The 25,187-nt window shown below is 45.8% G+C and overlaps 1 protein-coding gene across 4 annotated transcripts in view; it reads right to left on the reverse strand.

The window, feature by feature from the left end:
* The window catches only part of BTAF1 (B-TFIID TATA-box binding protein associated factor 1), a 394,756-nt gene that overhangs the window by 162,023 nt on the left and 207,546 nt on the right, over window positions 1–25,187 (reverse strand). For all 4 annotated transcript variants that reach the window (XM_033943697.1, XM_033943698.1, XM_033943699.1 and 1 more), the window contains 4 exons: window positions 20,509–20,658; window positions 15,549–15,685; window positions 13,824–13,998; window positions 4,708–4,911 (listed from right to left, as the gene is read on the reverse strand). In XM_033943697.1, coding sequence (XP_033799588.1) covers window positions 4,708–4,911; window positions 13,824–13,998; window positions 15,549–15,685; window positions 20,509–20,658 — 666 coding nt within the window. The remainder of the gene's footprint in view (window positions 1–4,707; window positions 4,912–13,823; window positions 13,999–15,548; window positions 15,686–20,508; window positions 20,659–25,187) is intronic.

Genomic DNA, 25,187 nt, shown 5'->3' on the forward strand with positions numbered 1-25,187 from the left:
GTTTCTCTCCCCAATGTTGGTTCCCATCGGCAAAAGCTCATCTGCCCTGGCTGCTTCCTCTGCAGAACTCCAGGCGCAACCTCGGCAACACTGTCAGCTTCCAGAGAGTTTGAATCTGCCGGACAAGGAGGTGGTTCTATTTGTGGTGGCGAAAGGGAGATTTCATGCCCTTGTGAGATAAGGCCTTCTTTACATTTTCCCAGTGCAGGGCTAGTTTTGCCAGTCTTAACGCTGATACCGGGCAATAATTGCTCAATCGTCTGCTGTCGAATAGGTGGTATCAGCGTAGAGGAAGAAGTCACCTTAACAAACCTTTTCGCTTATGCAGCATAACTGCTCCTAGGAAAAAAATGCTGACATTCACGAGAGCTCGATCTCAGTGCTTGGTCAATGCCGCCATCTTGGCCACCCCTCTTCTAGCATTTTTATATGGACAGTTCAAACTGTTTTTTCCTTGCATCTACAGGCTGCTTAGAAGTTTGTCATGAATAACTTACATATTTTACTCTGCTTTCCTTAAACACTCCTGGCTTTCTTTCGCCATTATTGAAACCTCTCTAATGGGATTCCCGGAATATAGACCAGGGGTGTCCAGCCTTTTGGTTTCCCTGGGCCACATTGGCCAAAAAAATTTTTTTCTGGGGCCGCACAAACGTGCAAACGCTGCAGCAAGACACAGGAGGGAGACGGCAAGACAGTAAACACCCGGGGGTAGCAGAGGTAAACACTGCATCACCCTTGACCAGGGCCGCACAAAATACTTCATGGGGCCGCAGGTTGGACACCCCTGATATAGACTCATATATATAAAAAAAAAAAATCAAAAAATCAAAAAGAATGTGTTCTACTACTTGTCAACGAAGGAAAAAAACTCAAAAGTAACAAAATTAGAATTGTGGCGAAAGAACTCAGTAAAACAGTAGTACTGCAACAGTAAACCAACGGCTCTATACTGCAGACTCACTAAAAAACGCCACCGGTATAAACACCAAATCAAATTCACATGGGTGCTTTTTTTTTTTTTTTAATCTTCCTAGAACAGGATTCACCCATATATCACCAAGTCAAATTGTGCTCTGTGCAAGTTACAAAATAGCAGTTGAAAACAAAAATAAATTTATTTATTTATTTTGTTTTCTATCCCATCCTCCCCAAAGAGCTCAGAATGGGTTACAGGTTAACATACAGAATATACAGTTAACAGATTAACAAAGATAAGTAAACCTGATTTTCATATAACCCCTCTCCCCCCACCCAACCACCCACAACCAATTCACCTCAGAGGCTGTAACATCCTTACTCACTATGACCTGTGCTGCAGTCTGCCTGAGATCTTTCCAGTAGCTGGGAAGGAGAAGACTCACTGCTTCATACTGAAAATTCTGATGTTGATCTTCAGGCTGCCAGCCAGACATGGCATCTGACCCCACCCCTACCCCAATGGATGTGCTACCAAAAGGGGAGAGGCAAAAAATGCAGCCAGCTTCCTGCAAGACACCGCTGGGCCTACTACAGAAGACTACATAAGAAACTTAAGAAATGCCTCCGCTGGGTCAGACCTAAAGTCCATCACGCCCAGCAGTCCGCTCATGCGGCGGCCCAACAGGTCCAGGACCTGTGCAGTAATCCTCTATTCCCTTTTCCAGCAGGAAATTGTCCAATCCTTTCTTAAACCCCAGTACCGTACTCTGCCCTATAACGTCCTCTGGAAGCGCATTCCAGGTGTCCACCACACATTGGATAAAGAAGAACTTCCTAGCATTCGTTTTGAATCTGTCCCCTTTCAACTTTTCCGAATGCCCTCTTGTTTTTTTTATTTTCTGAAAGTTTGAAGAATCTATCCTTCTCTACTCTCTCTATGCCCTTCATGATCTTGTAAGTCTCTATCATATCCCCTCTATGATAGAGACTTACAAGATCATGAAGGGCATAGAGAGAGTAGAGAAGGATAGATTCTTCAAACTTTCAGAAAATAAAAAAACAAGAGGGCATTCGGAAAAGTTGAAAGGGGACAGATTCAAAACGAATGCTAGGAAGTTCTTCTTTACCCAACGTGTGGTGGACACCTGGAATGCGCTTCCAGTAGGTGAGGGAAGGTAAGTGGGGATGCCCCAAGCTCCAAAATACTTGTGCAGGCTGGCTAACAGGTACCACCAGGGATCAGCCTATCAGCTGCAGACCCCAGCCTGCATATTCTCTTTGCAGGCAGAGATGACACTAAAGGTGATAAACTCCGAGCACTTAAAAAAACACTGAATAAAAATTGACCACACCGAATAAAAAAAGAAAAAGAAGAGAGCAGAATAGAGGGTGAGGTGGGGGTGAAGATAGGGTGCTTTTTTGAAGTATATTTTATGTAGGACAAGGCAGACTGTGCTTGCATGTATGTGTATTTTGAGAGTTGAAATTTTTTATTTTTTTATTTTTTTTAAACTATATGTGTTTTGGAACCCCCTTTGTATAAAGCGGGATATAAATAAAAACCATAAACTCCTTCCGGCTTGGGTATAGAAGGGTAAAAACTGCAGGTGGCTCCCCTTTGCGGACGAACCAGGGGAGAGATGGCTCCCAATCCTGGAGACCCGATCCAATCTGCAGGCTGTCCAGAGGGCTTACTGCAGTTTCAGGCTTATAGAGCACCCTCCAGAAGCAGACAAAATTTAGAATGTCTGCAATCTCCCGCCGAAGGATCACTCGCACAGAGTTGATCTGCAGCACGTGGGCAAACCCAAGAAATAAAAAAAAAAAAAAGAGACTAGGAAATGAAAACAAATTATGAGCAGAATTAATTTCAACCATGCAGTGAAGCTGCAGGAACAAACTGAGCAGGCTAGGAAGCTCCCAGGCAAATAGCCCAAAGGGGAGGGATCATCTTTTAGTTGCCCTGTAGCTGAAGCTATCAGACATACAAGAACCCTCTAGAGGGATTGTAAAAGAAGAGAAGCATCCTTCAGTGGTTCCAATGGTGTCTCTCCAAGGCCCTGCAGAACAATGGTAAGATTCTATGAAGGGAAAGGAAAATGCAAGGGAGGTCACAAATGATGTGCCCCTCTCATAAACCTGGAACATCTGAATGAGCAGGAAGCAAACTAGCACCTCCTTGTGCTCTAAAACATGAAAGTCCTGCAACCTGAACTTTAAAGGTGGCCACTGCTAAACCTTTTTCTAGGCCCTATTGAAGAAAAGCCAGGACCACTGAAAAGGGAGTCCTCTCAAGCTCCACCTGATCCTTAGCACACTACTGTTGGAAAGCCTTCCAGGCTTTGGCTTTAAAAGCCATAGTAGAGGGTTTCTTTGAGCGCAAAAGTGTCGAGATAACTACATCCGAATAACTGCGCTTAATCAAGGCTGAGTACTCAAGAGCCATGCCATAAGACCAAAGTGCCGTGGGTTCTCCATGGGAACTGGCCCCTTACTGAGAGGCTGATAAGAAGGAGCCGGAGAATCCCGTCCTGCTGAAGATGGATGAGGTCCGCATACCATGGGTGACGAGGCCAGTCTGGAGCTACTAGAATCACCAAACAATAAAAACCGGAAAATAAAAAAATAACGATTTGTTCTGGGGAGGTGGGGGACCTAAACCCTACCCTCAAACTGTGAAAAACAACATTAAAAGAGTTTAACAAGCCATCCCTGAAGTTCCTATAGGAAATAATGGAGGTCTACTCACAGTTTTGAAATGCCTTGCCTGTCAGCAGTTTTAACAGCAGCTGAGTTGAGGGAAAAGATTTTCTGCCTCAGAAACTTCTCCAAATGACAAGAGTTGAAGATCTTCGGACTGCCAGTCAGCCAGACACTAACTATGACCTCTGCCCCTAAGGATCCTCACCACATGTTTGGGGGCGGAAAAGGCAGCCTGCGCCTTAAAACCCAGGTGGGTATCACTCCAAACCTATACAGCCTATGCTTAAAACCTGTGACAAAGTCAACGGGCAAACTATCAGGGGAAAAGACCCTGAGTTTAATAAAGGTAGCACACAGTAGGCAGGCTCCATAGATCCACCAAAGTTTCTCTGAAGCAGCAGTCCAGAAGCGCAGGACTGTGACCTTTCCTCTGACAGAGGACCACCGGGAAGGGGTCTCAAGGCACTGAGGCCACCAAGAAAGTGAACTTTAAGTGAAAAAACAAGAAAAAGAAGCAAAGACTTATGCATGGATTGCTTGCAGAAATTGTAACTGGATATGTTTCTAGCTCTCAGTCTAAGAGGGAGGAGCATGTGATCAGAAAAGTGTTGGATTTCTGCAACTCTCGGATTGCAAGCTGGGATTGAACACCCAGCGTATGGAATCCGGAAAGGATGGAAAGATTTTTAATTACTTAAGTGGTTCCAGCTTTAATATTACGTGCTGTACTTTTGATTCCTGCTTTTATGATATGTGAAATCATCTTATAGCTTGTACAAGTGAAAGTAAATATAAATAGAAAATAGTTTTCTGAAGTTCAACCTTCAAAGATTTGTTCTATATTTACCCATAATTTTTTAAGATTAGCAACACAACATACTTTCAGTGCATCAATAGAAAAAGAAAAAAAATCCCACTGTAGCATTTGTCTGGTCTTTTAGTATGTTTGTTTAAGATATCATTTTCTTTGGATAAAATGTCATAGAAAGTTGCTTGGAATGAACCAAGAGATGAAATTTAAAATGATCATCACAATGTTATTTCTTAGCTACATTGATTAAAGTGCTTATTTGGCTTACTCACCAGCTCATTAGCTTGATCTATGGTAAACACACTGCAGCTAACTCTGTTTGCAATATCAATGTGTACATCAGTTAATGCTGAAATTAGCTGCTTGCATTCATTCTGCATGCGTGTGAAAGGAATTGCTATTTCATCATAATAGAGGTATTCAGAAAGGACAGCAAGTAGTTGCGGCTGTACAGCAAGAGCCACTGATTTACGTTCCTGGAAAAAACAGAGAACACAACTCGAATTAACAAATCTACAGTCTAGTACATGCTGATATCAATTGATAAAACACACACAAGTAAATCTGCAACAGACTTAATATAAAATGTGCCATGCTAGGTCGGACGAAAAGAATCATCAAGCTATTTATCTGCAATCATGTTTCTATGTAAGTATCCTAACAAAAAGAGACCAATACTTTCAGTACATCAGTGCTTTTGTCTGGTCTTTCAGTATGTCTGCCTGTGATTTGTCATTTTGGGGGGATAAAATTCCATAAAAAGCTGAAAGGAAAATGCCACCTGAAAAATTCGAAAGATTAAGATCCATAACTTGTTGCTTCCTCAAAGGTTTATCAAAGTTTTGCTTGATAGTGAAGTTGACAGACAAGGTTGTGTTTGCGTATTTAGCTGACCTTTAATCCCTATCAGTCTACTGTAGATTTCAAATAGATTGTGGAACAGAAAAGCACAGTTACTTACCATAACAGTTGTTATCCAGGGACAGGAGGTAGATATTCTCAACATGTGGGTGACGTCATCCAAGGAGCCCCGTAGCGGACAGCCTCGCAAGCAGACTTGCTTGAAGATCTTCAAAGTTTGCGAGTGCTGCACTACGCATGCGAGAGTGCCTTCCTGCCTGAGTTAGGGCGCGTGTCTCCTCAGCTCAGATAACTAGCTTAGAAGTCAACCAGGGGAGGTGGGTGGGTTGCGAGAATATCTGCCTGCTGTCCCTGGATAACAACTGTTACGGTAAGTAACTGTGCTTTATTCCAGGACAAGCAGGCAGCATATTCTCAACATGTGGGTGACCTCCAAGCTAACCATAATGGGATGGTGGGAGTGTTGGTAATTTAGGAGAATAAATGTTGTAAAACTGACTGGCCAAAATGGCCATCCCGTCTGGAGAAAGTATCTAGACAATAATGAGAGGTGAATCATGAACCGAGGACCAAGTGGCAGCCTTGCAGATTTCCTGAATAGGAGTTGATCTGAGGAAAGCTACAGACACTGCCATCGCTCTAACTTTATGACCTGTGACTCGACCCTGCAAAGGGAGACCAGTCTGAGCATAGAAGAAAGAGATGCAAGCAGCCATTCAGTTGGAGATGGTTCGCTTAGAAACAGGATGACCCAACTTATTTGGATCAAAGGAGATGAAAAGTTGAGGAGCAGTTCTGTGAGGTTGAATGCGATGCAAGTAGAAAGCTAAAGCACGTTTGCATCCAGAGTATGAAGTGCTATTTCTCCAGGATGAGAATGAGGCTTGGGAAAAAACACTGGAAGTACAATGGATTGGTTGAGATGAAATTCTGAAACCATTTTAGGGAGGAATTTACAATAAGTACGACGTACCATCTTGTCATGATGAAAAACAGTGAAAGGTGGATCAGCAATCAAAGCTTGTGACTCACTGACTCTTCCAGCAGACGCGAGGGCAATGAGAAACACCACTTTCCAAGTGAGATATTTGAGATGAGCCGAATCTATTGGTTTAAAAGGAGGCTTCATCAATTGAACTAGGACTACATTGAGATCCCAAACCACAGGATGTGGTTTGAGTGGTGTTTTGATATTAAGAAGTCCTTTCATAAATCTGGAAACGACAGGATGAGCAGAAAGGGGTTTCCCTTCAATAGGCTGATGAAAAACAGCAATAGCACTTAGGTGGACTCTAATAGATGTGGACTTGAGCCCAGAGTGAGATAAGTGCAGTAGATAATCTAGTACTGAAGGCAAGGAGGTAGATAGCGGCTCCTTGTGATGAGTAGCACACCAAGTAGAAAATCTAGTCCATTTCTGGGTGTAACACTGTTTAGTGGACGGTTTTCTAGAAGCCTCTAGAATGTCCTGTACAGATTGAGAGAACTGTAAAGAGGTAATTAGGTTGAGAGCTACCAAGCTGTTAAGTGTAGAGACTGCAGGTTGGGGTGGAGCAGAGACCCTTGACTCTGTGTAAGTAGAGAGGGAAAATCTGGTAGAAGTAGAGACTCCCTGGTGCTGAGTTGAAGTAGAAGGGAGTACCACGGTTATCTGGGCCACCGAGGAACTATCAGAATCATGGTGGCGTGCTCCATCTTGAGTTTGACAAGAGTCTTGAGAATCAGAGGGAATGGAGGGAACACATAGAGAAACTGATTCATCCATTCCAGAAGGAAAGCATCTGCCTCGAGGCGATGAGGAGAGTATATCCTGGAACAGAATTGAGGCAGCTTGTTATTGTGGGGAGACGCAAAGAAATCTATCTGAGGAGTCCCCCACTGAGCAAACACTTGATGTAGAGGCGAGGAATTGAGTGTCCATTCGTGCGATTGTAGCAGACAACTCAATTTGTCCCCCAGACAATTGTGCTGCCCTTGAATGTAGACAGCTCTGAGGAAGATATTGTGAAGAACTGCCCAATTCTAAATCTTCAGAGCTTCCTGGCAAAGAGAGAGAGATCCTGTGCCTCCCTGCTTGTTGACATAATACATGGCCACCTGGTTATCTGTTCGAGCAAGCACCACATGGTCATGGAGCAGATGTTGAAAAGCTTTGAGAGTATTGAAAATCGCTCTGAGTTCGAACAGATTGATGTGACAGACGGTCCATGCTGGACCAATGGCCTTGAGTACGGAGACCGAGATGAGCCCCCCAAGCATAGGTTGAAGAATCTGTCATGAGGACCTTCTGATGAGGGGGCATGTGAAACAGCAAACCTCTGGAAAGATTGGAGGAGAACATCCACCAGTGGAGAAACTGTCTCAACGAAGGAGTTACTGTAATGTGTTGAGAGATTGGATCGCAATCTTGTCGCCACTGAGATGCCAGGGTCCACTGAGGAACTCTGAGGTGAAGTCTGGCAAAAGGAGTCACGTGAACTGTTGAGGCCACGTGACCGAGCAGGACCATCATGTGTCTCGCTGAGATTGTCGTAAGAGAAGACACTTAGTCCCTGTTTCTAGATCATTTATGAATATATTAAATAGCAGTGGCCCAAGCACTGAGCCCTGCGGGACACCACTCGTGACCCTCCTCCAGCCCGAGTAGTGGCCCTTTACTCTTACCCTCTGTTTCCTGCCCGCCAACCAGTTCTTGATCCATCTATGTACGTCTCCTTCCACTCCATGGTTCTTCAGTTTCCGAAGTAGGCGTTCATGGGCTACCTTGTCAAAAGCCTTTTGGAAATCTAGATATATGATGTCTATGGGGTCTCCTCTGTCCATCTGTTTGTTAATTCCTTCAAAGAAGTGCAATAAGTTCGTTAGGTACGATCTCCCCTTGCAGAAACCATGTTGGCTGGTTATCAGAAGTTCATTTCTTTCAAGATGTTCAAGAAAACATGAACGTCAAGATGAAATTATAATGGAGGACTCTATTAGCCATCATTGAATTTTGATAAAGATGACAGCCGAATTTATCCATGGTACGGCCCTCTCTGCCTGGAGGAACAGCAGCATAGACCTTGGAGGGATTAGATTTCTTTAGAGATGATTCTACAACCAAGGATTGATGGGACAATTGTGCCTTCTAAAATCTCTTGCAAGGAACTGTACAATAATGAGATTCCATTTTAGAGGGAATAGACGGAATGGAATAGGGAGTTTCAAGATTCCTGATGAATGTTTGTTTAATACAGGATTCATTGGAAATCTCAAAGTTTCTTTTGGCAGATGAGGGAGCTCCATCTCGGCCAAATATTCAGGGGTATACTTGGATTCAGACTGGAGATCAAGCTGAAGATCCTTACCCATATCAAAGATGAATTTTGTAAAGGATGATACCTTAGAAGTCAAAGCCTCCTCGGGGGGTGAAGAGGAGTGAGATCTAGGTGCTGCTGAGTAGGATGGAGAAGCTTCTCTAGAATATTGAGAAGGAATATCCATATCCAATGTAAGAGACACTGAAGAGGCTCTACTTTGTGATAGTCGTGGAGTCAGAGAGTGTTTACGTTTTAGAAGCCTCGAAGGAGAAGACCCAGGAGTCTGAGGAATTTATGTCCTCAAGTGGTACCTTGGAGGAAGGAGTCTTCGACCTCGACATGCCTTGATGTGGAGAAGTAGGAGGCGTAGAAAGCTGTGGCGGTCGAGACCTATGCCTGGGCTTTGAAGGGGTCTTGATGGGCCTCGACAATCGAGGTACAAGAGACTGTCCAGGCAGGCACCTCGAGGACGAGGCATGTTTCGAATGGTGCCTCGATCGAGGTTTGTCCCCCTCGTCATGAACAGGCTGGGTGTTTGGAGACTCGGGCCTGAAAGGACGAGGCGAAGAGTCTCTGGAGGACAATTGCCGAGACCTTCGAGGCATGTCTCAAGGTGCCTCGATGGAATGCTCAGGCTGGCTCGCAGTATGCAGGGTCGAGGCAGGGGCAAGCTGAGCAAAGACCGAGGTAATTTGCGTGGTCATTATGGCTTTCAGCATGTCCTCGAACATAGGCACCGAGACCAATGGATCTGGTCATACAGATGCAGCAGTGTGCTCCAATGAGGGTGACCTCGAGGATGAGTATTCCCCTATGTTTGGAGGCACGCTTGGATGGTGGTCTTGTAGAGGTTGGCACGACTGCACTCGTTGCCTGGACTGCCTGAGACTCAGCTGGAGGCTTCTTAGGTAGTGTACCTGGAGAAGGAAGAGGAGACTTATCCAAGGACGGAACCTTAAGAGGCACAGCAGAAAAGGCCTTCGAGGTCGAGAGCAACTTGGCCGAGGTCGAGGCCTTGTCCACAGACTGTTCCATAGTGCCAAAGAGCTCAAGAATTTTGACACGATGTCTGCGAAGGGCCCGTTTTTGAAGGGTAGCATAGCGTGGGCAGGACTTAGGACAATGTTCGGGTCCTAAACACTGAATGCACCAACGATGGGGGTCGGTCAAAGAAATGGCCTGGCCTCACTGGCAACACTTTTTAAACCCGGTAAGAGGCTGGGACATAGACAACGTACAGCCGTAGCCAAACAAGGGCTGATGGCAGGGCCTAAGCCCGGAGCCCGCCGGACAGAACTGGTGGAAAGAAAAAAGAAAAGTTGATTTTTTTTTTAGATGCACTGCACAGCGACTTAATGATAAGAAGAAAAAATAAAGAACAAAGCCGCGGTGCAAGAAGTCAGTAAACGGCAGAGCTAAGAAAGACAGGGCTTCTTGGCTCCGCGGAAAACTGCAAACTGAGGAGACACGTGCCCTAACACGGGTGGGAAGGCACCTTGTGCATGCGTGGTGCAGCACTCACAAACTTTGAAGATCTTCAAGCAAGTCTGCTTGTGAGGCTGTCCGCTACAGGGCTCCGTGGATGACGTCACCCACATGTTGAGAATATGCTGCCTGCTTGTCCTGGGATAACACTATTAACCAAGGTCATTAGTAAAGTTCAGGGTAAACAGGATGCTGGCAAAGTGGCCTTGGAAGTCTCAGTTTAGCAACGGTGTTTGATCTGATGTTCATCAGCTCTTGTTAAGTAGGTTATTGCCTATTGGTATTTCCAGACTGGGGCTAAAGTGGTTTGAATCTTTTAGAACATAATAATAATAATAATTTATTTCTTGTATACCGCCAAACCAGTAAAAGGTTCTAGGCGGTTCACAGCAAGATAAGGCTGAACATCCAGCCGATTTATAATACAAGAAAAGCTATTTCTTGAAGATACATAATGCCTATAGATTAAAAGCATTAACATTAGAACACTTAAGTTACAAATTTATCAAACAGTTGTGTTTTTAGTAATTTTCAAAAATTATAGTAAGACTAGTCTTTAAGCCCATTACATTAACGGGTGCTAGAATAGATGTGTGTGTGTGTCTTTCTTTCTGTCTCTCTCTCTCCTTGGCCGCTGTCTGTGTCTTTCTTTCTTTCTGTCTTTCTCTTTCCTCAGCTGTCTACCACCACCTCTTGCCTGCTCCCCCTGTCCAGCAGTAGCCCTCTTCCCTTTCTTTTATCTCCCCCTGTCCAGCAGTACCCCTTCCCTGCTCCCCCTGTCCAGCAGTAGCCCTTCTCCCTTCCTTTTACCTTCCCCCTGTCCAGCAGCATCCCTTCCCTGCTCCCCCTGTCCAGCAGTAGCCCTTCTCCCTTCCTTTTACCTCCCCCTGTCCAGCAGTAACCCTTCTCCCTTCATTTTACCTCTCCTCTGTCCAGCAGTACCCCTTCCCTGCTCCCCCTGTCCAGCAGTAGGCTTTTTCCCTCCCCCCAGTCCAGCAGCAGCCCTTCTCCCTTCCTTTTACCTCCCCCCTGTCCAGCAGCACCCCTTCCCTGCTCCTCCTATCCATTATCTGCTAGCCCGGGCAGCCTTGGGGCTTTTGCTAGGCCGGCCCGCCTCGCATTATCGAAGTGGTGCAGCCTAGCAAATGCCCCGTGGCTGCTTGATGAAACCACTGCCGCTGCTGGTCCAGGGGTGAAAAGAAGAGGCGTCCCAGCATCCCAGCAGCGGAAGCGTAGTCAGAAGGCAGGAAGTTAGCCGGTGTCAGAGATCGGGGCAGAAGGCAGGAAATCAGCTGAGGCAGGCACTGTGCATGCGTGGCATGGCTACACAGAGGCATGCGCACTAAGGATTTTATTATAGTAGATAACAGAAATTATGCCAAAATTCCTGTTATTACCTACAAAACAAAATAATACTTACTTTGTGACTCGCATTGACACCATATACAAGACTGTTTTCATACACAATTTTTCCTTGCTATATGAAAATTACAACAAAACTGATATATCAGTTAATAGTAGCACACCACTTGTGCATGATGCAATACTGCATCATCCTGGTTTATCTAGCTCAGTTACATATTCTTTGCTAGGCTGGTACCCTGTCATCAGTGCTAAAACTTGTAAATTAGTAAGGGGCATTGTTCTCCCACAAAATAAGCAGCATAGCAGTAACAAATTTTTAAGATAATACCAGTTTCTTAAAGGGGGACCATTATTGATTCAGAAAAATGCTAATCTTGGAAAAAAGCACAATGTTTATTTTTTATGTCAAGTCTGACTATTAGTGTGGAATGGCTGTTACGGTATATCACTAATAAAAATTGTTTATTTAAAAATAAAATAGATACATATTAGAGAACACATGGTTATTTTCTAGGTGTTGAGAAGTAGGACTGGGGCCAGGCAGACTCCTACTGTCCATGCCCCAAAATTGACAGGGAGGGATAGAGTTAAAGCATACTAGTGTTTAATCATACTGATGTGAAACCTGCGCTGAGTGCCAGATGCACCAGATTCAACTCTGACCACTTTACTAAGCAGACTAGATAGACTATGCAAGTCTTTATCTACCAACATTTACTATGTTACTATAACACCTAAGAAAATGTACCCCACTTTAAGTGTTGAACCATCACAACCTATTAAAGATCTGACAGGGGCCAAAGATCTGACAGGAGTAACCTAACAGTTAGTGAAGCAGATTGAGATCCTGAGGAACTGGGTTCAATTCTCAAAGTAGCTCCTTGTGATCCTGGGCAAGTCACAAAGCCCACCATTGCCTCAGGTACAAAAACAAACAAAAAACTTAAATTGTGAACATAGAAAGTACTTGCATATAATGTGTATGTCTAGTAGCACTATAGAAATGATTAGTAGTAGTAGTAAATATAATAACGTGATCTGTATATACAGACTGATACATATCAAAAGAGGAAGTCTTATACAGACCCTGTAACTAGATTGGATGACAATTTTTTTAAAGCACTATATACTGAAATTGTATTTGCTTCCATGACTACACAAATACCACGTATGATGAATACTGACAAAATATGACTTACTATGTTCATTCAAATTGAGTAGTTAATATGCTTCAATTTATCACTAGTGCCAATTGAAAAGGGGATGAACACAGAACTAAGTAATATTAAATGTAATTTTATATGAAACCTTTTTGATATTGCTATTTTCCATTTTCTTTAAATTTAATGAGATAGTTCTTTAATCTACAAGTACACAGAAGATAAATCAGTATCTTGGCACTTGCTTATGAGGTGTAAAAGTTTCCTTATGAGGCAGCAAAGTTTCCTGCTCCAACCAGACCAATAATCTTTACTACCCATTAGAGAATGACATGGGGAAAAATTCTGTCCCCGTCACAACCCTGTCCCCGGACCACCGTCCTCTGCACCACCCCGTCCCTGCTGTCCCTTTCACCGCCCCAGCTCTGGCCCAGTCTCTGCCGTCCCCTTCAACGCCCTGCTGTCTCTTTCACTGTCCCATCCCCTCCTCTCCATCCCCCACCCCCAGCACCCTTCACGCGGTCCAGCAGCTCCCTCCCACTGGCCAGCTGTGCATTTCCCTCCCTTCCTCCTTTTCCCTTACCTTTTCTTCTTAAAACAGGCGATTTCTATAAGGCTACGAGCTGTATTACAGCCGGAGCCTTGAAGTCGCGTCGGGTTGCCTGCTAGAAGTCTCCTCCGATGCAACCGGAAACAGGAAGTTACGTCAGAGGAGACTTTTACCAGCAGGCAATGCGACGCGACTTCAAGGCTCCTGCTGTAATACAGCTCGTAGCCTTATAGAAATCGCCAGTTTTAAGAAGAAAAGGTAAGGGAAAAGGAGGGAGGGAGATGCATGGATGGCCGGCGGGAGAGAGTGGGCTGCCGGTTCGAACGCTTGTTCACCGCGCGTTCACTCCTTGTTCACCGCCCCGTGCTACCATTCATCGCTCCACGGGGTGGTGAATGGCCTCGTCCCCGAACTCGCGATGACCATTTTTTTTGGTCACCGTTTTGGCGGGTTACCCGCGGCTAAATGCAGCTAGCCGCGGGTAACCACCATCGTGTCATTCTCTACTACCCATCTTCTTCCTTCGCTCTAAGAGCCAGGTATCTTGTGCAGATATTCATACAGCTACCCATGTTCACCCAATCCTGTATATCCAACTATGCAAAGGCCAACCAGAGTTTATGGCTGACTGTACAAACATCAACGTCAAAATAGTTTCAAATGCTTACCTTCTGCAATGCAGCCCACTCACAAATTACCAATGCAACACTAATCCGCTGCAAAGCAGATTTGGAATTCAGATGGAAAAGCAAGAGTTGGGCTAGTGAATCAGCTGGTTTTATTTCTTGGGCAGTGCTATTCACACTTGAGTCACAGATACAGCAGCACAGTGATCCTAGCAACCTATACAGAAAAAAAAACCCACCCCCCAAAATTCTGGGGATTAAAATAAGTCAACAAACCACATTAGCAAATTTAAATCAAAGAGAAGCATGCAAACCAGATCTTTTAATGACTCAAAAGTATTTTAATTAGAAATCTTTTTTAAAAAATCTTTATTCATTTTCAACTTGAACAACAAGTACACAAAAATACATTATACTATATTATAAATCTAATATGCAAAGCCATTCCAGTGGAATTGACATACACTATTGTCCTGAAAGACCGAGTTCAATTTTTGGGCCCAACTAGAAATTCTGCAGAGCATGTTCACGATCAAGGAGGGTGGGGAGGAGTGTTCAACCATTGCTCAACTGATCACAATAGGGATTTCACACATATATATATATGTAGCCTTTGCAATGGCTAGGCTCCTGGGAGGTTCTATGAGGGTGAAAAACACTAGTACAGTGGTGCCTCGCATAACGGCCGCCTCGCACAGCGAACGTTGCGCACAACGAACTTCTTGTCTTGATCCGTACAACGGACTTCGTTTCACACAACGAAGTCGCCCGAGCTGCATCCACGCCTACTGCTGATGCGTTGGGGGGGCGGAGCTACTCTCGCCGCTTCCCCGATGCTAAAAAAAAAGAAAAGAAAAGTGGACGGTTTGCTCGTTAGGGAGCTTCGTTGCGTTTTAGACATAAAAGGCAGCCCTTCCACTCCCCGAGCAGGAAGTGAAGGGAGGAGCCCGGAGCTCGCGCCGCTCAGCTGATCCCACGCTCGCGCTCCGCTCTAGCCGGTGCAGCCCAGGGCCATTGGAAGAGAAGCAGCAGCCGCTGGCCGTCATGGAAGTGCAACTGGCTCCCTTCCGGGCCTGGGCCGACTTCTTCCCGGGCTCCGATCGCTTCGCCAAGCCCGATTTCAAGGACATCAACAAATGGAACAACCGAGTGGTCAGCAACCTGCTCTACTACCAGACCAACTACCTGGCGGTGGCGGCGCTGACGGTCCTGGTGGTGGGGTGAGTCTCTTAAATTAAGAACTAGGACTTCCAATAATGATTAAAAAAAATGGACGTTTAACTGCAGTATTGGGTCCCTTCCTTTTACTTTGCTGAACAGCAGAAGGTGGTAGATGCTGGATTTGGCAAGGCCTTAACGCATGGCACTGCCTGCTCACTCCATTAGGAAACATACAGTGAAGATGTGCAAGATTCGATAGACTCTACTTAGTCTGTCTTTAAATTTAAAAAATGTGTGTTTTTAGATGTATCTAAATGAAAATAATAACAAAAAATTTATCTTTTTTATGTCATCTTAGCATATTTTATGCTGCAGAACGAATTATTTTGTTTTACATGTATTGTTATGGGAAAATGCGTTTCACATAACGAACTTTTCGCATAACAAACTTGCTCCTGGAACGAATTAAGTTCGTTGTGTGAGGCACCACTGTAGTTGCAAATAAGACTCTTGGTGCCATAGCCCAATAAAAGCCAGTAGAAGAAAGCTACCAGACCCAAAAGAAAGAAATATATATAATTTTAGGAATACACTGAGCGAACGGACCTTGCTGCCATCACACGTGCTCGTATAACAACATAATCCCTGATAGCAGGATCTTCTGTAATGCTGTCTGTACCAGCAATATATTCTTGCACTGCTTCTTTTGTTTGACTTTGACCTTGCCGTAACTTGCCACCTGCCTTTTACAAGAAGATACAAACAGCAACATGTAAACAATAGGGAGTATAACAAATGTTCCATGGCTAACACTGCAATAAAAATAATGGCTACCACTTCCCTGTGTACTAGTGGTTCTACTTAGGACACATCACTAAAGAATGACACAGTAACCTCAGGAACTGTGGGGGGAGATTGCTTGCAGCGGGTACGGGGACAAGGCCATTCATCACCCCGTGAAGCAGTGAATGGCCTTGCCCCTGAAGTATCTGCCGCGAGTTGCCTCCCTTCCCACCCCTCCCGGCCAGCAGCACTCCTCGGCGCTATCACATGTCCAGCAGCCCAATCTTGCCATTGTGGGTACAGCAACCCACCACCCTCCCCACTCATTGCGGGACCAATAGTCCCCCCTCCCCACCCTCCCTCCTGATGGCAGGTGGCACCCCCCTCCAAAAAAATAAAACAACAAACCTGTGAGTACGACTTTCCTGGGTTGGCCCCTTCATGCCCCCCGGAGCGGGTCCTGCACGCAGGCTGCTCGGACCAGAACCTTCTTGCCGCCAAGTCCCTCCTTCTGATGTAACTTCCAACCAAAAGTTACATTGGAAGGAGGGACTCAGTGTCAAGGTGGTTCTGGTCCAAGCAGTCCTGTGTTCCAACAGGCTGGTCGGTTGACCAGGAGAGTCACACTCACAGGTTTATTGGGATTTTTTGCCATCCGCCGTCGGAAGGGAGGATGCAAATGTAGGAGGCTGTTGGACCCGAGACAGGGAGGGAAGGAGGGAGGGGGCTGTTAGACTTGCAAAGGGGGGCTGCTGCTGCACCTGCGAAGGGGGGTAGAGTTGCTTGGGCTGCAGGACGTGGACTGGCTGGAGCTGAAGGGAAGGGAGACAGTTGCTGGATCTGGTCTGGGTATTGGGGGAAGGAGAGACAGGTGCTGAACCCTTGTGATGGGTAGAGTGGAGCTGAAGGGAAGAGAGAAGTGCCAGATCAACACCTGGGCGCTGAAGGGAGGGGATAAAGGTGTTGGACCCATGGGAAGGGGGCTAGAGAGAAAAGAAAGAGGTGCAGGACCTGCAGGGAGGAAGAGAAAGGGAAAGAAAAAAGCTGAACCAAAAAGATGAAGGAAGTGTAAGTAAAATATTGAACATAGCGGAGGGAGGGAAGAAAGAGAGTGTGAGGCACACATTGGTGTAACAGAGGGGAGAAGCTGGACACAGGAATGCAAAAAGAGGGGAGATTGTGGGCATGGACAGGAGCATAGTAACAGGGAATGCTGAATCTATTTGGGGGTGGTATATGGACACATAGGGGTAATGCTAGACATGGGAGGGTATATGGACACAGAGAGAAGATGGATATACATGGGGAGAATAAGAACATAAAGGACAAAAAAGTATCTTTCCGGAGATGGAAAGAGGACCCAACAGAGGAAAATCGCCAGGCGCACAGGAAATGCCAAAAGGAATGCCACCGGGAGGTTAGAAAAGCAAAAGAGAAATACGAAGAGGGGCTGGCCAAGGAGGCGAAAAACTTCAAGGCTATTCTTCAGTTACGTTAAAGGGAAGCGACCAGCGAGAGAGGAGGTAGGGCCGTTGGACGATGGGGACAGGAAGGGAGTGATTAAGGAGGATAAAGAGGTAGCTGAGAGGTTGAACACGTTCTTCTCGTCGGTTTTCACGAGCGAAGACACATCTAATATACCGGACTCAGAGGAGCTCATGAGTGGGGAACAGGCTGAAAAATTAGAGCACATAGAGGTAAGTAGGGAGGATGTCCTCAAACAGATAGACAGGTTAAAATGCGGCAAATCACCGGGCCCGGACGGGATCCACCCAAGGGTGCTGAAAGAACTAAGACAGGAAATAGCGGGCACAATCCAACATGTTTGCAACCTATCCTTGAAAACTGGTGAGGTGCCAGAGGACTGGAAATTGGCAAATGTCACACCGAACTTCAAGAAGGGATCGAGGGGTGACCCCCGGGAACTACAGGCCGGTGAGCCTGACTTCAATAATAGGGAAGATGGTGGAAGCTATGATCAAGGACGGCATTTGTGAGCACATCGAGAGGAATGGCCTACTGAGAACAAGCCAGCACGGATTCTGTAAGGGAAGGTCGTGCCTAACGAACCTTCTGTACTTCTTTGAGGGAATAAGCAGTCGGATGGACAATGGGGAGCCCATAGACATCATTTACCTCGACTTTCAAAAGGCTTTCGACAAGGTGCCACATGAAAGGCTACTTAAGAAGCTGTGGAGCCACGGGGTGGGAGGGGATGTGCACAGATGGATCAAGCACTGGCTGTCGGGTAGACTGCAGAGGGTTGGAGTAAAGGGCCAATATTCTGACTGGCGGGGAGTCACGAGCGGTGTGCCACAGGGATCGGTGCTGGGGCCTTTACTCTTTAACATATTCATCAATGACCTGGAAAAGGAGGCAAAGTGTGAGGTTATAAAATTCGCAGACGATACCAAAATGTGCGGCAGAGTTAGGACCAGGGAGGAGTGTGAGGACCTACAAAGGGACCTGGACAAGCTGGAAGACTGGGCAAACAAATGGCAAATGCGCTTCAACGTGGACAAATGCAAGGTCATGCATATAGGGAAAAAGAACCCGTTGTTCAACTACAAATTGGGGGGGGTATTGTTGGGAGACAGCAGACTCGAGAGAGACTTGGGTGTGCTGGTGGATGCATCACTGAAGCCATCTGCACAGTGCGCAGCAGCCTCGAAAAAAGCCAACAGGATGCTGGGCATCATAAAGAAGGGCATAACAACCAGAACACGGGAAGTCATCATGCCATTGTATCGAGCGATGGTATGTCCGCATCTGGAATACTGCGTTCAGTATTGGTCACCGCACCTCAAGAAGGACATGGCGGTACTTGAGAGAGTCCAAAGGAGAGCAACAAAAATGGTAAAAGGGCTGGAACATTGCTCGTACGCCGAGAGGCTGGATAGGCTGGGGCTCTTCTCTCTGGAGAAAAGGAGACTCAGGGGAGATATGATAGAGACCTTCAAGATCATGAGGGGCATAGAGAGGGTGGATAGGGACAGATTCTTCAGACTGAAGGGGACAGCAAATACGAGGGGGCATTCTGAGAAACTGAAGGGAGACAGGTTCAGAACAAATGCAAGGAAGTTCTTTTTCACCCAAAGGGTAGTGGACACTTGGAATGCGCTACCGGAGGAAGTGATCAGGCAGAGTAGGGTACAGGGATTCAAGCAGGGATTGGATGGATTCCTGAGGGATAGAGGGATCGTGGGGTACTGAGTAAACCAACCTGGTCATGCATGTGCAAGACCGGAGGGCTAGGACTTCGATAGGAGGGCAGAACTTAAATGGGAAACCAAGGTGGCAGGGGAGCCCCTTCTGATGATTCAGACAGGCCTTGACCTGTTTTTGGCCACCGCGGGAGCGGACTGCTGGGCAGGATGGACCTGTGGTCTGACCCGGCAGAGGCACTGCTTATGTTCTTATGTTCTTATGCTAGACAGGCAGGGCATAGGGATATAGAGGCATGATACTGTTCATAGGGGGAGGGGATCATAGAATAGTGAGATGATGAAGGCTGGGAGATGGGCACAGGGGACATAATAGAAAGGGAAGTATAGGAGACAGAGAAGGGAGATGCTTGCTGAACATGGGGGAAAACATACACAGAGATGGAAGATGAATGGTGAGAATGGAGAAAGAAGACATGTCAAATGGTCAGGAGACCCTGACAAGTGAGTTAAGAGTAGATAGACGGACAAAATCAAAAGAAACCAATAGGAACTGCAGTAAGAGTGCAACGCTAAAACAAAACTCAGGAAATGTACAAGGTGCAGGAGTTTTTATTTTATTTTGTAGATGTGTGTATATATATATTTTATATGTGTGTGTGTCAATAAGTCATAAAATCAACAATAACAACAATAAAAATTAAAAATAATCCAAAGATAGGTTCTTGGTGCAAAGCCACTCCCCCCTGATGCTGGGCCCCCTCGAATCCCCAACACCATCCAAACCCCAACACCCGCCTGCCCCCCATATCTATAGAGAAAAATCGACAAGAGGGATGCCCAGTCCCTCCTGCCAGTAGTACCGCCTCTTTGTAATGACGGGCCTTCCTCTTCCAGATGTATGCTGGGATGCACCGGGCAGGGACCTAAGACGCCGATTGGCCCAGATACCAAAGGCCACTCCCAGGATGCACTGAGAAGGCCCGCCATTTTGAAGAAACGGGCCTGTTGGCAGGAAGGACTTGTCAGATTTCTTTTACAGGTGTGGAGGAATATTGAGGGTTCGGGGAGCGTCAGGGGTTTGAAAGGGACCAGTGGCAGGAGGCAGTGGGCATCCCTCCTCCCAATTCTTGGGGGGAAGGGGTGGTTTGTGGATGTCAGGTAGGAGAGAGTGGGCATCAATCTTGTTGATTTTGGGAGGGATATCCTCTGCCACAACCAGCTCAGCTGATTGTGGCAGGGCAATTTTCCCCTGATGAGTTGAGCTTGCAGGACTCCCCGAAACCGCAGTTTTGGGGAGTCCTGCCGGCTCAGCTGATCGGAGATTTCTGTGTCGCGATCAGCTGATGGTAAGGTATCCCTCAGCAAAGATAGTTGATTCTGTATGGGATGCCGGTGCATGACTGACATGCAATTCTCGGCTGCTTCTTAGACAGCCACTGAGACCGGCATCCTATACAGAATCAGGCTCTGAGTGTCTGGATGTGACCTGAAAACTGGGTTAAAAACTTCTGCACTTGGAAAATTATCTTAATTTTATGCAGTTTATGAGCCATGCTGTGTTCTGCTTCCATAATTTAAAAGTGAATAGACAATTCTGAACATAGCCCATTCCATACCTTTGACCTGGCCTTGACTTCTAGTAACATATTCAGATCAATAGGCAAATGAGAAGGCTGCATCATTAAGCAGAGCCAAGCTCCCATCCAAGGGCAAGCAGCTGCTACCACATACTGCACGGATGCCTTGTTTACTAACTCCACCCAAACCTGGAAAAAAAAAATCTCTCTCTCACCTGAGAACATACACTACAAGAGATTTAAAACAATTTAAAAGCACAGAAATTAGATGAATATATTTAATGAACTAATTCTCTGCATCCATCACCACTATCTCTCTCAGATATTGACTACCAGTTGCCTGATACCTCTTTAAAAAAAAAAAAAAAAAAATAAAGAAATAGTGACCCTACTATTGAGTTAAGGAGCCAAGTAGGTGCCAAAGTTTCAAGCAAGGTTTTATCACACTACAATTTTTACAAGTTCAGTATCCTGTTACCTCTGCAATATACATGTTGCCTAATACACATCAAAATTTAACAAATGCTTCCCAGGCATCTGATTATAGTATTTTCACTATGGCTCCTTGTTTAAGCCTCTGTTTTATTGATAAATTCTTGCAGCCTTTTGTATTTCAGCTGCCATTGTGCAACAAGGGTTTCAGCAATATCACCCATCTTGAAGCTTGAGAAGGTCCTTTCATGATGTTATAGTGCTCACCATCAATATAGTAAAGTTATCTACTTGTTGCAGGTATGCTCTGAGGGAAGCAGGTATATATTGGGTGACATCATCCATGGAACCCAGTATGGACACTACCAAGTGCACCGTCACTTTAAATTTAAGGCAATGCCTATACTGCATGCGTGCTGGTCCCTTCCCACTTGATGTTGGCTCACAGGACCTGCAGTTCAGTAATAACGCTAAGAAGCCAACTAGGGGAGATGAGTATAGGTTGTGAAACTATATGCCTGCTGTCTTTGAAGAACACCTGATACAGGTAAGTAATTTTGACCATGCTGCAAGGATCAGGACTCTGGACAAGGATGAAGAATATATCAATATGATCCTGGCAAAACCCCAGAAGGTTGGTGGAAAAGTGGCACTCACAAAGGAAAGAGACTGTAGAATTACTTGCCCATACCAACTGCCTCTTCTGGAGTTTTGATCTAAACTGTAGTGGGAAGTGAAGGTATGGATGGAGGACCAAGAAGCTGCTTTGCAAATGTCTTCAACAGATGTAGATCAGAAGTGAGCATATGATACAGCCGTAGCCCATGCATTGTGGGCTGTCACTTGGCCTTATAGCATCAGTCCAGTCTGAATATAAGCGAAGGAGATAGTCGAGTCGAGAGGGTGAGACCAGGCAAGGGGAGGATGTGTGGGAGCTTCCTGAGTTGTTGGGGGGAAGGAGGAAGGAATTGTATGAGCTTGAAAGTCAGGAGAGTGGATGGTGAACCTTGTCATGGAAGTATTCAGCCATCATCTGGGGAGAGAGGTGGAGAGGTCGGGGGGCACTTTGAGGAAAGAGTTCAGCATGGCAAAGATACAGTGGGTATTGGAAGAAAGGGAGTTAGTTAGCTAGAAGCAATAGTCTTGCTTGACCAGGGTAAACTTGGAACTTAGAGCAGAATTAAAGGAGGTCAGCATAAATTTAAAGTGAAGGAAGTCAGCATGTGTGTGAGAAATGAGCCAAAGCCATTCGGCACAGTGGGTACAGGCACATAAGTAGTGAATACCAGGAGTAAGTCAAAGTTGAGGTTTAGTACACCTGACAGAGTGGGGAACAGGAGGAACAAGAATGTCTAGAGCAGAGTTGTATGATGAGATATCCAAGTCTGTGTACAAGTCTAACATAGTGGAGGCGAGTGTAATCTGATGAGCTGACAAGTCCCTAAAATGTCATCTTAGCTCCCAAATATGAATGTAATCTTTTGTGTTTAAAGTGTGTTTTTGCTTGTCTTTTGAGAGTGGGTCCAGGCCTCAGAGGAACAGCCGGAAGTAAAATTAATAACAATGATAGCCAAGAGGTTGCATAATAAGGAATATTTTATATACAGTGCTCCCCCTAGAATTCGCAGTCCGCGGCCCCAGTCATTCACGGTATTTTCCGACTGCGAAGGGGAGGCAGGAGAGGGCAGCTGGAGTGCAAGCAAGTGAAGGAAATCACTCGCGGTATGCTCCAACTGCCTCTTCCTGTACTAAAGTCGGGCCTCACCAATCAGGAGCTGCATGTCAAAGCAGCTCCTGATTGGTAAGGTCCGACTTTAGTACAGGAAGAGGCGGTCGGAGCATACAGCGAGTGATTTCCTTCACTCGCCGGCGCTCCAGCTGCCCTCTCCTGTCTCCCCTGCCCATCCTTGTCTGTCCCGACAGTGAGGGATTCAGCCGAACAGAGCCCTTCTTTTTAGTATGTGGCACTGTAGAATTGTTGGTATAGAACGTCAAAAAATTCAGCAGTTCTTTAAGGGGAAATAGTCAGGCAGGGACGGAACAATAACATTGGCTGCTAGCCTGCCGCCATCTAGTTCCCAGAAGATCATTTTAACAAGTCCCTCGAATGTTTCCGAGAGGAGGTCTTTTATAGGTTGGATTCTTGTTTGAAAAGTAGCATCTATTGTTGATAAGAACATAAGAATTGCCACTGCTGAGTCAGACCAGTGGTCCATCATGCCCAGCAGTCCGCTCACGCGGCGGCCCTCTGGTCCAAGATCAGCACCCTAACTGAGATTAGCCCCACCAGCGCACGTTCCTGATGAACAGAAACTTGTCTAACTTTGTCTTGAATTCTTGGAGGGTGTTTTCCCCTATAACAGCCTCTGGAAGAGCGTTCCAGCTTTCTACCACTCTCTGGGTGAAGAAGAACTTTCTTACGTTTGTACGGAATCTATCCCCTTTCAACTTTAGAGAGTGCCCTCTTGTTCTCTCTACCTTGGAGAGGGTGAACCACCTGTCCTTATCTACTAAATCTATCCCCTTCAGTACCTTGAATGTTTCGATCATGTCCCCTCTCAATCTCCTCTGTTCGAGGGAGAAGAGGCCCAGTTTCTCTAATCTTTCGCTGTTCGGCAGCTCCTCCAGCCCCTTAACCATCTTAGTCGCTCTTCTCTGGACCCTTTCGAGTAGTACCGTGTCCTTCTTCATGTACGGCGACCAGTGCTGGACGCAGTACTCCAGGTGAGGGCGTACCATGGCCCGGTACAGCGGCATGATAACCTTCTCTGATCTGTTCGTGATCCTCTTCTTTATCATTCCTAGCATTCTGTTCGCCCTTTTTGCTGCCACCGCACATTGTGTGGACAGCTTCATCGACTTGTCCCTTTCCTGGGAGGTCTCTCCAAGTACCGCCCCGGACATCCTGTATTCGTGCATGAGATTTTTGTTACCGACATGCATCACTTTACACTTATCCACGTTGAACCTCATCTGCCATGTCGATGCCCATTCCTCGAGCTTGATTATGTCACGTTGCAGATCTTCGCAATCCCCCTGCGTCTTTACTACTCTGAATAACTTCGTATCATCCGCAAATTTAATCACCTCGCTCGTCATACCTATGTCCAGATCATTTATAAAGATGTTAAAGAGCACGGGTCCAAGCACTGAGCCCTGCGGCATCCCACTGGTGACGCTCTTCCAGTCCGAGTATTGTCCATTTACCCCCATTCTTTGTTTCCTATGCTCCGGCCAGTTTTTAATCCATGTGAATATTTCACTCTCAATTCCATGGCTTGCAATTTTCCGAAGTAGTCGTTCATGCGGAACCTTGTCGAACGCCTTCTGAAAATCCATATATACAATGTCGACCGGATCACCCTTGTCTATCTGTCTGTTTACTCCCTCAAAGAAGTGCAGCAAGTTCGTCAAACACGATCTGCCTTTGCTAAAACCGTGCTGACTGGTCCTCATCAGCCTGTGTCCGTCAAAGTGATCAATGATGCTGTCCTTTATCAGTGACTCTACCATCTTTCCCGGTACCGAGGTCAGACTCACCGGTCTGTAGTTCCCCGGATCTCCCCTCGAACCTTTCTTAAAGATCGGTGTAACATTCGCCACCTTCCAGTCTTCCGGAATCTTTCCCGATTTGATCGACAGATTGGCTATTAGTTGAAGCAGTTCAGCTATGGTCCCTTTCAATTCCTTGATGACCCTCAGATAGATGCCATCCGGTCCCGGAGATTTATCGCTCTTAAGCCTATCAATCTGCCTACATACCTCCTCTAGACTCACCGTCAATCCTGTCAGCTTTCCGTCTTTGTTTCCAGCATATAGCCTGATGGGTTTCGGTATGCTGTGTACATCTTCTTCGGTAAATACAGATACAAAAAATGTGTTCAGTTTGTCAGCGATTGCTTTGTCCTCCTTTCTCTTTCTCTGCCATACTTGTTTGAGACAATGGTCCTTAATTGATAAGGAAGGTGTGACACTCCTACAGGAATGGTAGATATAATCAGTCTGACATCTTTTGTTCCATTTAAGTACTGTAATAAACATAACTTCTTGGGAAATCCAGACTGTCTAGAATACTCAAGCTATGTGGATTCTGTGCAAAGGGCTTATAGGGAATATCTGCACTAACATTCCAGAGTCAGATTGTTCAATAATATCCCAGACTTCTTTGCTGTCACTCCAGTTAGGCCATCAGAAAATGCTGATAGCTCACATTCAGCAATGTAAGGCTGGCAGCAGGAAGGAGAGGTGAAACAGTGGTGAACATAGTAGGATCGAGAGCTTGAAGA

The sequence above is a fragment of the Geotrypetes seraphini genome, chromosome 4 (genome assembly GCF_902459505.1).
Source record: "Geotrypetes seraphini chromosome 4, aGeoSer1.1, whole genome shotgun sequence".
Taxonomy (NCBI): Eukaryota; Metazoa; Chordata; class Amphibia; order Gymnophiona; family Dermophiidae; genus Geotrypetes; species Geotrypetes seraphini.